A 13,948-nucleotide genomic window follows, 5' to 3' on the forward strand; every position below is an offset into this window, starting at 1 on the left:
TGGTTAAAATTTTTAATTTATTAGATTCTGAGTGGTAATATTAGAGTTTTTGTGTTCTGTGTACTTATTGATTGTTTATTCTCTAGTGTAAATATTAGTAACATGATCTGATAAGTGATTTTTGCAAAAGTTTAGATAATAAATATCTACCCTCATCATGGATGAAAATGAAGAAACCATTGTTGCAACAAAACGGAAAGAGCTTTCTTTTAATTACAATTATTTATTACCGTTTGCTACAGAGAATCCATTCGAACTTTTGGCTAGTTTGACTGAAAAAAAAAAAAAATGTAAGTACAAAAAATGATAGAAAAGAAATGTCATCAAAACCTCTACTATTATAGGCCTAAATGCAATCCTGCAAGGTCTAAATAAAGAAAACATTCGAATACACAAACATGTTGCAATAGATAGCACCAAAGTTAAATTTTGCTTTGAATCAATTTAGAGTTATAGAAAAGCGACTGATTTCTTTGTAAAATAATGCACAATACCATAATTATCAAATGAAACAAGAACGTAACTTTTGAGTTGTGATAAGAGGATTGCACCCTACTTGTGACACAGCTGCAGTAATGGAAGAGATGAATACATTAGGTGATGACCCAACGCAGATGATTCCTGTTCATCATCCTGTCACAAAAACTCCATTGCCGCTATTCTTTGTAGATCTTAAACCCAACCCAATTAATGAGAATATAATATATAAATTAACAAAACTGTACTACGCTGTAATCAAAGTTGAACTCCAAAACCTAAACGCACAATCGTTCAATGCCTCAATTGTCAGAAATATGGATATTCTAGAAACTATTGCCATAAACAAGCTCGATGTGTTAAATGTGATGGACGACACAAATCTGAATCTTGCAGTAAATCTACCAATACGCCTCCTATATGTGTCAATAAATTGTAAAGGGCAGCATACTGCTAACTACAAGGGTTGTCCTGTTCATACAAAATTGCAAAAAAATAATAATTCTTACAGGCAGAACAGGCAAGTTGAATACAATTAATTTGAGAAAAACTCGTTCCGGCACCGGGAATCGAACCTGGGACCTCTCAGCTGTGCGCTCTTAACATCTGAGCCATACCGGGACACGATCCAAGGTGCCGGTCGAACTCCTCTCATTGTATTGTATTATCAATAGCCTACTACCTGCATTTAAGACTTGTATGCAGGAACGCATATTTAAATGATTTTATGGTAATTTTCAACAACAGTTTATGAGTTACTGTTAACATTGATATATACACATTCTTATAAGAAACTGAGAGAAACTCCACCCTTAGCTTCGTTGTCCATTACAAGTATCACACAACCTAGTGGCCATTGCCTTCAGTGCCTTTCGTGATGAACCATTTCTGAGGAAGTCTTTAGAATCACGACAGTCTTACAATAGTTATCACTGTGTTTTGTCACAAAGTAATCGTACCTTATTTCACTAAGGGCGGATGTCCATTTTTCCTATTTTCTGATTATTAATAATAAAAAAGATTCTTAATAAGAAAAATTTTCTCTATCAGATCACAAAAGCTAGAAGTCCGATTCCCAATAGTTCACGAGAATCTGTTTCTACGGATACGGAATTAAAAAATGGGACGAATCTTGGTTGCAGTCTTCCTCTATGTAGGCAAAAAGCTTCGCAAGACTGTCCACAAGTAGCATGCATTTAGGCGCTCTTGTTTACTGCACATGTGCACTGCGTTGTATCTGAGACTTAGTAAAATTAGGTGGCCCAAACTTTGTTTCTGTGTCAAATTAGGTGGCCCAAACTTTGTTTCTGTGTCTGTTCAAGGTTGTTGGAGGCACTAAGATCGAATGTGGACTTCGAAATTCAGAATTCACAATGTTATTTTCATGGACAGCCATCTAGATAACATGGAAACCGCCTTTATGGTTAGCAGTCTTCATGTTCATAACGGGGTAGTCCACAATCTATTTGATTTCGTTTTCTGCCTTTCCTGAAAACCTCATAATAAAATTGTGACAACCGCCCTTAGTGAAATAAGGTAGATTATCTGTTGTAAATATTTTATACTTCAGACATCCCGGTATTCCAAAAAATAGAATGAGCCGGTATTTGTCAATTATATAAGATATCAATTTCCTGAAATCGTGAAAGAGTGTGGATTCCCGTTGCGATCTGTTTCCCGTGGCAACAAGATGAATTTTAATGCCATGGACTTGTGTAGTGAAAGTGATGCGCTAATTAAGTGCGAGTAAAAGAGATTGGTTATGCAATTAGTCGTACTTGATATTTTCCACACAGATAACCAGAATTCCCACGTGATGTCTGTCAGGTAAAGGAAACGTTTGAGACGTTGCCAAGTCGAATTCAGACATAAACTTCTTTTCAGTTACAACGAAACAAACTTGTAGCATATTCTCATGTTGAAGATGTGTGGAAAATTCAATGCAACTTTTCTGTATAAATATAGGCCTCTCTCTCCCCCCTCCCTCCTCTCTCTTTGACTCAGCTTAAAAAAAGGTTGTATTTTGGTATGCATATGTTTTATAAAACTACCATTTTAACTAAGTAATATATAAAAGTGACAGGATGTTTGAGAAAATCTCTGTGATTGCTGTAGGCCCTAACAGCTACATACGGGAATTAGGATAAATAAATACAACTTTCTGTAATATTTTAGTGTGTCTAATTACTTACAAATGGCTTTTAAAGAACTCGCAGGTTCATTGCCGCCCTCACATAAGCCCGCCATTGGTCCCTATCCCGTGCAAGATTAATCCAGTCTCTATCATCATATCCCACCTCTCTCAAATCCATTTTAATATTATCCTCCCATCTACGTCTCGGCCTCTCCAAAGGTATTTTTCCCTCCGGTCTCCCAACTAACACTCAATATGCATTTCTGGATTCCCCCATACGAGCTACATGCCCTGCTCATCTCAAACGTCTGGATTTAATGTTCCTAATTATGTCAGGTGAAGAATACAATGCGTGCAGTTCTGCGTTGTGTAACTTTCTCCATTCTCCTGTAACTTGATCCCTCTTAGCTCCAAATATTTTCCTAAGAACCTTATTCTCAAACACCCTTAATCTCTGTTCCTCTCTAAAAGTGAGAGTCCAAGTGTCACAACCATACAGAACAATTAACCGGTAATATAACTGTTTTATGAATTCTAACTTTCACATTTTTTAACAGCAGAGTAGATGACAAAAGCTTCTCAACCGAATAATAACAGGCATTTCCCATATTTATTCTGCATTTAATTTCCTCCCGAGTATCATTTATATTTGTTACTGTTGCTCCAAGATATTTGAATTTTTTCACCTCTTCGAAGGATAAATCTCCAATATTTTTAGTGTGTCTAATTAACAGAATGTCAATCCTCTAATAATAATAATAATAATAATAATAATAATAATAATAATAATAATAATAATAATAATACATTAAAACAAAATATACTACATAAGAGGAAGAACTGTTTTGGAACCACATATAATTAACAATTAACTGGTATATTGTGTATATAACTGCATGAGAATATCCAGTAAAGATTATTATTGTTATCTATCAATCTGTATGTAATGCCAAGCGTGTATTAACCTTATATAGTTACTGCTGTATTGTGCACACGTCTGTTTCGCGTCCACGCCAAAGCACAACTGAAAAACATTTTTAAAAATGCATTGCAACCCCTCCCCCATGTATTATAGTTGCCCCTTCCAAGTAGGTTTATGTATAAGTCTAAATGTGGATTCATATTGTGTAAAGGAACGGGTTTGTACACATAATTTTATCGCGTGGCTATTTTATCGAATATGACATAAGTATTTCCATGACAACCCAAGCCAAATTTCTTTTGCGTAGAATTCTTTCATTTTTCTGTTGTGTAGTGTAAATTGGATATAGATGGTACACGTCAAGGCAACGAATGTGCATGTAAGAAAGAAAACTGTGTTCGTGTGAAGATGGACAGTAACAAGTAATTCCCATGCGAGGATGAAGCAGAGAAAAGCTATGTCTAGGCAGAAATGGAGAGAAAAGAAAAGCAGTTGTATGTGCAAAGACGAGAGACAAAGAAAATCATTGTGCGAGAATAGAATTTACCCAAATAAGATAATAAACTTTCGTTTTTCGGATTGTTCACAAAAACCAATTTTTAATTCCGAGAAACTAGACAACATGGTCTCATGTAAGAAATGAAACAATGAAAGGAAGGTAATTTTGAATTAATCATAATTTTATTCTTCTTTTCATTAACTAAAACCAATTAATGTGCTAGTAGAAAAAATAATGTTAACGTGTTCACCACTATCGAATGAACTGGCTTGTTGACACTGAATAGAAACAAAATCGAACATGAACACAGAGTGTAGGTGGTGTCAAGGATGCTGAGAACATGTATTTCTGTAAAATGTCTAAAGAGACTATCTCTAGCATGAGCATATTTTCTCTTTACGCCTGGTATTAAGAGAAAATAAAACTGGGGTACAGTGCACCTTAAGCCTTGAAGAGGTCTAAACAAGAAACGCCATTTTGGTACAAAACATCTACTAATGGGACCCAGGCATTAGATCAAATCCGATTACTTCTGTGGAACGTTCACTATAGAAATTCCTTAAGAAATGGTTTCATGATGGGTTAAAGTGGCGTGTACTATCCTTTTGCTTTATGCACCATGATAAGAGATGATTGTGAATCATGGAAGTATTATGTGGGCCTGATTGTAGCAAAGGAAACGGGAGTGCACCAAAATAACCAGTTCTCAACACGACCTTGGTCACAGTTTCCACGTGGACTATCCTAAATATTAATCTTGATCTCCAGTGTGGAAAGTCTTTTATCCCTTTGTTCGGCTAATGGTGCATCAATGGAGTGCAAAGAATCGCACTTTCATAATGGGAATATAGATTCAAATTCTAACGATTGTAAGATGGAGTTAGTAGTGGACAGCATTTGGATAGGTTTCTCGGAACGGTATTATTTGCCTTGGCACCATCTTACTAATCAGAGGACTCGGAAGTGTGCGCTTTAGAACCCGACCGAGGACGAGGAAATTTTCAGGGGTGATAAAATTCTTACCATGACATCTGTAGAACGGGTAGTAAACCCAAAGACTTCTTCTGTACTTTTTCTGTACGTAACAGAATTTTATACTTATTGACAAGACTCGGAAAAATTACCATTCAACTATTTCTCGTCCCATCGGGTACTCTGCTTCACGAACAGGTGCATCTATGGTCTAAAGGCTGGTTCACAATAAACTGGGAACGAAAACGACAACGAGAACTAGAACTGAAATATTGTTAAAATAAAGTGAGCATTCACAATTAACTATTGTGAATGTTCACATTTAAATACATTTATTTTAACATTATTTCCGTTCTCGTTCTCGTTGTCGTTTCCGTTCCCGATTTATTGTGAACCGACCTTAATACTCTAATGTCTAATCTCACTCTAATGGCTTTGTGTCCCTGCAGGACAAGTTGTGACAGGACGGAACATGAATCAAGATATAAAATATGACATCTGGAAGAATGAGCCAATAAACTGTAATATGTCCGGGGTTGGACGGTGGAAAGGTTCTCGAAATAACAAAAGCAAAACCGACGGAAATCCCTGTAATCAGGCATATTACGACACATGTGTTCTTTTGGTGTTACGTAATGATGGGCGAGAAAGTACTGTATAAATCTATTTGTACTGATATTCTCGTAATCCTTGTCTCCCAGATGGTCTGTATGTCTGCACGACGAAGGACTGTCAACAGTGAAATGCACCCCAACTTGTTCGGACTGCACCGATGCGACGTTTCAAGGAGGTAGCCTATCGCTGCAATAATCAATAAATAACAACACAATTAGGAGCTGCCTCTTCCATACTGAAGTACTGTATAGTGCGTTCCCTATGAAGGTGGGTCACTTCCCGTGGCTGTATTCCAGTAGTCTGTTGGTTTAAGTCAGAGGCTCAGCGTGGATCCACAGTCGTGAGTTGTAATTATATTCTGACGTGTTTGCAAAGTACTGTGAACAACTTCAGTATTATTTCTTATTTAGTTATGGGAAATCAAGCTATCTCCACTTCGATTAGTTCCAAAATCGACCAGCTTCCAATGGTTAGTTCCGAAACCAGTAATTTTCAAATTAAACTAGTAAAATGAGGGGCAACAAGCGATAGTCCTACAGAAACAAAAATAATCTAATAAATAACAGGCACGAAAGAATTGCTCACAGAAAGAGAGAATTTCCTCTGTAAATGTGGTAGCTTAACTTCTTGGGACTAAACCAAGACTGAATATAATGAGATGAATTAAAGGAAGATAATTATCATCCTTCCTATCGAGGACTTTGAAGTAGTTCAGTAAACATTCATAAATAGCGAAACTGACCATGTGTCAGCGTGGCACAAAAAAGCTGCTTAATATATCTGTGTCTTTTATTTAGGTAGTATCTGTTTTTTTTTTCATTTTTCATTTTTATCACTTGTATCGTGCATTTGTATCTGTTTTATCTCCTTTTTCATGTTATCTGCAATTGTTTTAAACAAATATCTGTACTGTCTATTGTAATTGGGACTTTGCCCTGTTATAGACATAGCCTAAATAAATAAATAACATAGGGAAAACTCAAAACATAGATAGACCTACACTCTCTCTCCCAACAGAAAGAAATATTTCATTTGTATTTGTTTATTTGTTTGTTCATGTTTCAGTCTCATAATGGATAAACAATGATAGTACTGTCCGTCCGTTTGGTTACGTCGCATCTTGGTTTCCCCCACCCGTTTCCGGTGGCCCCTCTGTAAAGGCTTGTTTGTGGCTGGTCAGTCTTAGCTATTTTCTGAAATCATCTGCTCTTCGAATTTGGACTTCTACGTACGTAGCGCTATACAACTGTTTAAAATAATTTAAAGAAAAGGGTTCTGTTTCGCTGACCCTGTGATATAACCATTCGGACGGACAATATATACCAGTAAAATGCGAGTGTTAAACCACAACAGAAGGACCAGACAGCAGAGAGATTTCCAGAAAAAATATATTGAATGTATATTAATTGAAATAATGTAGTACCGAATATGCAAAAAGATAAACAATAATGCATATTTGAACTGAGCGTTGTAAATATCTCTATTTAACTCGCTATACCTTGTCATTCTATATTCATATACAGTCTCCATTAACTAGCTGTTTTACAGAAAACTCTGAGGAATAAATAATTAAAGTGGGATGTCTCGTAAAATGTAATGTCGCATTTAACAATTCATTACTATTACAATTTTTTTAATAACTTAGGTAATACAATTTGACACGTTGATTTTTGACTACTTAACTAAGCAAAGAAAATATTGTTTTTAATTTCATTATATTTTAAATTTTGAATTTAAAATTTTTATTTCCTAATGGGACACTTCCTGGCTTAGAGCGTGAAATGTGGTTTAAAATGATCTAAATTAGTACTTAAATACTGTATATATGGTAACAAACGAAAGTGATGACAGTAAAATGAGTTAAAACTGGTATATGTATGAACATTTAAATTTTTATTTATTGAAAAAAAAAATGTAAATTTTCATTTCTATACATAGAAGGAGTAAAACTCTCAGTATTACAATAATTCCTTGTCTTATTATTCAATACAGTCTTACAGACATTTTCTGAAAACTTAATCTCTTATGTAAGCATATTTCAGAGTACTATGTACCCTGATATTGAAAAATGCATAATCGAGAAAACAGAAATTAAGGAATCACACACAGTTTAGACCAGTTAATGATTCCCAAACTTTCTGAAGCTGAAGGCGCGACCCACTTTTTGGCGAGACCTGTTCGCGGCCCCCACTACTGTACAGGTTCTTGATCCCATTCGAAAAATAAAATCCCTGTAAAATTGCGAACAATTATAATTTTACTCTTCATTGAGTACAAACCAAATTACAATTTGAAACACCAACTTTTTGAGTATTTTACTAGATTTTTTTCGCAGAGCATAGGCCAGTTTTCAATCTAAAGAATACCTCGAGCTTGCAAAAGAAGCTCTTAAGCGTTTTATAATATTTGTTACTTCTTATTTATGCGAAATCAGTTTCTCGTCAAAACGAAAGCGAGAAATCTTGAACTTGAAAATGACATGACTGTATATCGAATACTTAGTCAAGTTTTGAGAAGCTTCTTTCTCAAAAACAGGGACATTTAACATTAATTATTTTTTACTTTACAACTAATGAAACATTTTTTTTTTTACTTTTATGTTAAACGTTGTTTATATTATGTTTCTGAACACGGTACAAATATATGTTAATAAGACGTTTTTGTTTTATTTTGTAAATAATCTTGCGACCCCCCTCAGCTCTTTACACGATCCCCCAAGTGGTCGCGACCCCCTACTTTGAAACCACTAGTTTAGACTGACATCCTAATATTCCCCATAGGAATAACTATTGTTTGTTACATCTGAAGTCTGGTTATTGTAATGTGTTACTAGTCAGCGATGTATGCAATGGAGGGAAAAAGGAACTGGCCACCCTATCCCATTACAGTATCTCCTGGCGTAGTTGACTAAACAACAAACATAATTCTGATTTTCTTCCTCATGCCTTCTTCTTGACCTCTTCTGTTTTCTGACTTATTTCTCCATACTGGCCACTGATAATTTTGCCTTGGCGATTCTGTTTTGATCCACTTTTGTTACAAAATGATAAACATAGAGCTGATGTCACCAGAAGGGAGACCTGGCATTTATTGCAACAGAGTATGTTTTTATATTTTTACCCATTTCTGTAGCAGTTACAAGTTTGAATTTTATGGCATTGTGTACAGACAAGAACAAAATAATATTCAGTACTGCTTGGAATAAAAAATTAGATTTTTTTTTTTTTGCTCCATCATTGAAACATCTCCCCTTGTGGAACAATGTCAGGTGCAAATCAAGCTTTCAGGTATAACTCCCTGTAAAGTTGATTTGCATAATACATGTCACTGTTCGTTAACAGAAAACCACAATTTAAGTCACACAGAGTTAGTGTGCACTCAATGTTGGTTGCTTGACGGTTGTCAGCCCACTTTGAGGTCTGTGGATATAGAGGGAAAAATTGGATCAGTGTCTGGTAGAGTTCCCGGGTAGCTCAGTTGGGAGAGCGTTGATACGTTTAACCAAAGGTCCCGGGTTCGATACCCGGCCCCGGAACAATTTTCCCTCGAAATTATTCAAATGTCAGGTGATCCAATCCCATTTACTCTTTAGGTTTCATTCCATATATGTTCTGTAACGTTTGTAATTGACAGTGGACACGTCCTCTTTCAATACTTCAGTTTTCTCTATCATTCTTTTGTAGCATTGTTGTTTTATTGCTATATCACTGGCCCGCAATAGTAGTATTTGTACGAGTAGGCTAAGCTTTACTGAATAATTAATTACCTTTCCAATTTCCTACGTATACCTGTACTATGTTTACTTTGCATATTAGCGATTTTTTACATTTGCATAAAAACGCTGAAATAGCATCCTTCACTCTGAAGGTAGCTTATTTGCTTCAGACGAATGTTTTCTCGTAGCTCATTCGTTGTAAGGGACTGAGGTTCAACTCCTGCGAGATTTATGGTTTTCGTCTAGCTCAAATAGTAGCAATATTGAGTACAAATTTAGCGGAGCAGGGTTCGATTTCCACAGGGACTGGGCGTCTATCTCTTTCTTGTGTTTCTTTATTATTTCAAATAGTGAGCTTGCGCCGTGCTGACTATAGACCAAGTAGGCCTGCTACTTGTGGATATCTTTGAAAGTAAATGATGACAAAGCATGTAAAGCAGATTTTCTCAGAGCACTTCGGTTTTCCGTGTGATTCGTCGTCATCTCTGAATAATCCACTTTATACCAATCAGAGTAACAATGTAAGTACAGCGGCTGCTGGTTCCTATTCTATTTCAAGTGAATGACGTTCCATTTTTTTGCTTATTTAATTGTCAGAGGGATGATTTCCTCACCCTCGGTGAAGTTCATTAAACAAAGCATTTCATTCTCCAGAAACGTGTAGTGCATCGTTGAACGTGAAGCTGGCATGCGGGCGTCCTTGAACAGCGAGCGCAAGAAGCACCTGTAGCGATTTTAAGACCGCAGCCACAGACCAAAATGATTAAAGGGCGCATAGATCCCGTCGCCATATATGGGGGCCCGCCAGATCGTCTGTAAAAACTGCAGCTGCAGTCTGCACCGCCATGTTTGGAAAGCACCAACTTGCTCGTGCAGCATCCACATTGCGGTGGTGTTCCAAACTATAGCATCGAACAAACCATCAAAATTATGAAAGACAGCGTTGAGATAGGAATAGAAATTTATAGGAAATGGACGTAAGTGCTCCTCAGGAACAATATTTAAATAAGCGGATTTCTTCGTGACTAAAGAAAAGAGCGAGTATTAAACCACATTTAATCATACATTTTATTGAACAACTGAAGTAAGAAGTAATTCCAAAAGTGATAAAAATACCGACATCATTAAAATAATATTCTACCAGAAACTAAATAAGTTGGCTTAGTAATATTACAGTCATGCTATATAACAAATAAGTCTTATCTGAAAATAGAACATCCATTAAAGACTAAAGAAACCAGCAGAATTGGGAAGAAAAGTGAAGAAAAATGTGACTAATAGTAATATAATTCAAGTTCAAAAAAATTCTGGTTTAAAGGACAATGCGAGGTCCTGATACGATTGATAATACGATCTAGTAATTTTAGTTTAATGGTGCTGTGTTAGGAGTAAAGAACATTGTGTGTTATGGCTTTCATTGCGAAAAATTAAAGAGACATGAATAATTTTTATTTGGAACAGATATAACTTAATGTAATTTGTATTCTACCTCACAACTAACTATAATTAGCAAATTCAGATCTGACCAGGCCATGTTGGTTGTAAACTTTGTAGCTGGGAAGGTAAAAATATAATTTGAAAATGAATCTTAAGGTAACTTGGGTGGAGCTCATTGTGGAAACAGTAGAAGGAATATGAAATTATAAATATAGTGCTAGTGTAATCTAATAACTTTTACATGAAAATGGAAGAGAGAACCCAAGTGCTCAGGGGTAGCCTGTGTTATAGTTGCTTAATCTTGTCGTAGTTGAGGAAACATTCTTAAATTTGGCATATGCACTCACTGGAAAAACAAATTCTGGTTATTAGATATTGAATTGCAGACGCATCGTTAGTCAGATGTCTAGAGCATCTGCTTTCCACACTGGTTACCCGGGCTCGAACCCTGGCTGGTCCAAGTGGAATTTATGATGGACACTTTAATTATGTTCTATCAATAGAAGCAGGATTCATTCAATGATATCTTGCTTGCTGCTAGATTTTGGGGTTCTCCCGTTTCCCCTACTGACATTATACCCTTGCTCCAGTACTCATTATCATGTGATGTTACGTAGTTCAAATACCTCACATGGTGCACCGAGAACAACACATACAGCAGCAAAAAGCACTACAGCTTTGGGGCGTTGCTGTAGATGAATACACTTAGTTGAACGAACGAAATCAATTATCCGCCACTGAATAAAAATAAATATTGGACCGCATGTTTTCACTTCTGATTGAGGAGCTAGGCGCAATAAGACGACAGTTTTATTGCTAGATATGTCCTTAAATATTATACATTATAATATCTTGAATTCTATTAATATATAATCCTTTAACATTAAGGTTAATTATTACCATAGGGCATGTAAAGATTTTGTTCCTAAGAATTTTATATTTTCTATTTAATTTTTCTCAAAAGCGATTTTTTACATTAACGTTGTTATTGCGCCCAGCTCCTCAATTGTTGTGTATTCTGCTTTAAATTGTAATTAAAATTTGATTCCATATGAAGTACTGCAATTTTGTTAAATCCCTTCCATTAGTGAAATATGCTAAATATAAATATTAAACTCTTACTGTTCTACATTCATTCAAACATCTTTTTTTTTTTTTTTCATTACGTACAAATTTGCTGTAGGAGGAAAGTGTATGCAGTCTGTTATTTCTTGAAAATGTTATGCCTTGTTTGCTTTTACATTATGTTGATATGTCAGTGACACAGGAGTGCAGAATTCTCTTTTCGTTTTCTGTGTCTAAATGCTGATATCAGTTTTAATTTTCAGTTTTCAACAGTGTTAATAAAATTATAATTTTTATTTCCTGCCCATGAAGTTGCGAACGTTTATTTCTTTGTTTTCTTAGTCACTTATTTAAATACATATGCATTTTGTTTCAGGTTTTCATTTTCAAGTTATAGGCTATTTGTACAAAAATGAAATCTTTCACTATATTGCTGTAATAGGCCTAACACTTGTGTACTGAGAAAAAATTAAGTAGTAAAGGATAGTTAGCAAATAAATTATTTACGCTGTATAGAAGAACAAGGGTATTCTGGAATATTTTGTTAAAAGAAACAACAGATACTAAAAATGGAAGAAACTGATTAAATAAATCATAGTTATAATATTTTCCAGTCTAAATAAGAGGGACGTAATAAACTACCCACTATCCATGAGAGCCCTATCTTGTGTCTAGTTTAGTTCGAGGAAGCCTTACATTGAGCTTAGGTTAAACCCTGAGAGAAAGAGAGATTTAATCCCTGAAGGAAATAAATCGAATTCCCAGCTGCCTTGACGGTATTTCCAAAAAAAGCCATGTTGATAATTTTTACTATCAATAATGATAAGCATGCTCTTCACTTGAACACACACTGTGGCTGTTCGAGAATTATACTTCAATAAAAAATTCTATGACATTTGTCTTGTAGGGAATCCAAATGACAAGATATTGTACCCTCGGGTGACCAAGAGGAGCTCTAGCTTCCCCATGTCTGGACGGCTAGAACGGCGTCACTCCTTACGTCTGTTCGGTAGCTCGAAGCGATTATCCAGCTCACTGACACGCTGTGGCTCAATGAGACACATCAGCAACAAGCATCTTCTCGGATCTGACAGTTCGAGCTCGACTGAGTACCCCAGTACTGACTGCAGCAACGGTCAGCTGCCTGGAAGTAAGTCAATACATCACTAACACAGGCACCATCTTATGTAGCACCCATTCATACACTGAGAGTTCCTGCACATGTCTTATGCACTACATCTTCATTCAGTCTGTTTCTAATCTGTTTAAACAATCTATGTACTTCTCAGCCACTACTAAATAAACCTTTGATACCATAACCATATACAGCCTTGTTAACATTGAACTTCCGATAATTTTTCGATAACATTCTTCTTTCTTCTTTCTGTATATAACTTTTCAACTCAATGGTGGAGGTCCATATTCTTTGTCTGAGGATACTTCTGCAATGCTGGCTGGCAGTTTCGGACACTTATCAGAGGTAGTAATAATCTTAATAGCAAGATTATGACGACATTATGATGATGGAGTGTTTGTCAACGGTTTTATGGAGAAACGAGAATGCCCCGAGAAAATCTGTCCCAAAAAGATCTTTGTTTACCACAAATTCTGTTTGAACCTGCCAGTATTTTAACCCAGCTGCCTAATGAGGAAAGGCAATGCATTAGTCGATTTTAATTTCTTTCTCTTAAAATCTTATTTCTACACCTATGACCTTATTGAATCTATTTGTAGTATTTATGGAACAATGTTAAATTTGTATTCAATATCAGCATCTAAAAGAAAAACTTAAGCTGCCTTTTGTGAGGGAGTCTGGAAAAATGGTACCAGTATGGAGGAAAGATTGCTTGTGAATTACAAAACCATATAAAATATCTTAAGATACCAGTACCGGTATTGTTAATTATGTCAGTTAACTACCTACATAAAATGGGCCTACTTCACTTCACAGTGATCAAAATAGCAAATAGCCTATTGAACATTCAGTATGTGGATTAAGTGTTGACAGATTTTGTTATCTCTAACTCTCCAATCCATAACGTTATGGAAATCTGCTTAATTTCATTAGTATATTATTATCTAGCGTGGTGTTAATATAATGTTTTCAGATGT

General features: G+C 35.7%; 1 protein-coding gene across 1 annotated transcript in view; it reads left to right on the forward strand.

Moving 5' to 3' along the window:
- Nucleotides 1-13,948, forward strand: part of ko (Stork-head domain-containing protein knockout) — a 698,943-nt gene that overhangs the window by 668,900 nt on the left and 16,095 nt on the right. The window contains exon 6 of the mRNA XM_069818178.1: nt 12,744-12,986. Within this exon, the coding sequence (XP_069674279.1) occupies nt 12,744-12,986 (243 nt within the window). The remainder of the gene's footprint in view (nt 1-12,743; nt 12,987-13,948) is intronic.

Source organism: Periplaneta americana, chromosome 2 (genome assembly GCF_040183065.1).
Source record: "Periplaneta americana isolate PAMFEO1 chromosome 2, P.americana_PAMFEO1_priV1, whole genome shotgun sequence".
In the NCBI taxonomy this organism is placed as follows: Eukaryota; Metazoa; Arthropoda; class Insecta; order Blattodea; family Blattidae; genus Periplaneta; species Periplaneta americana.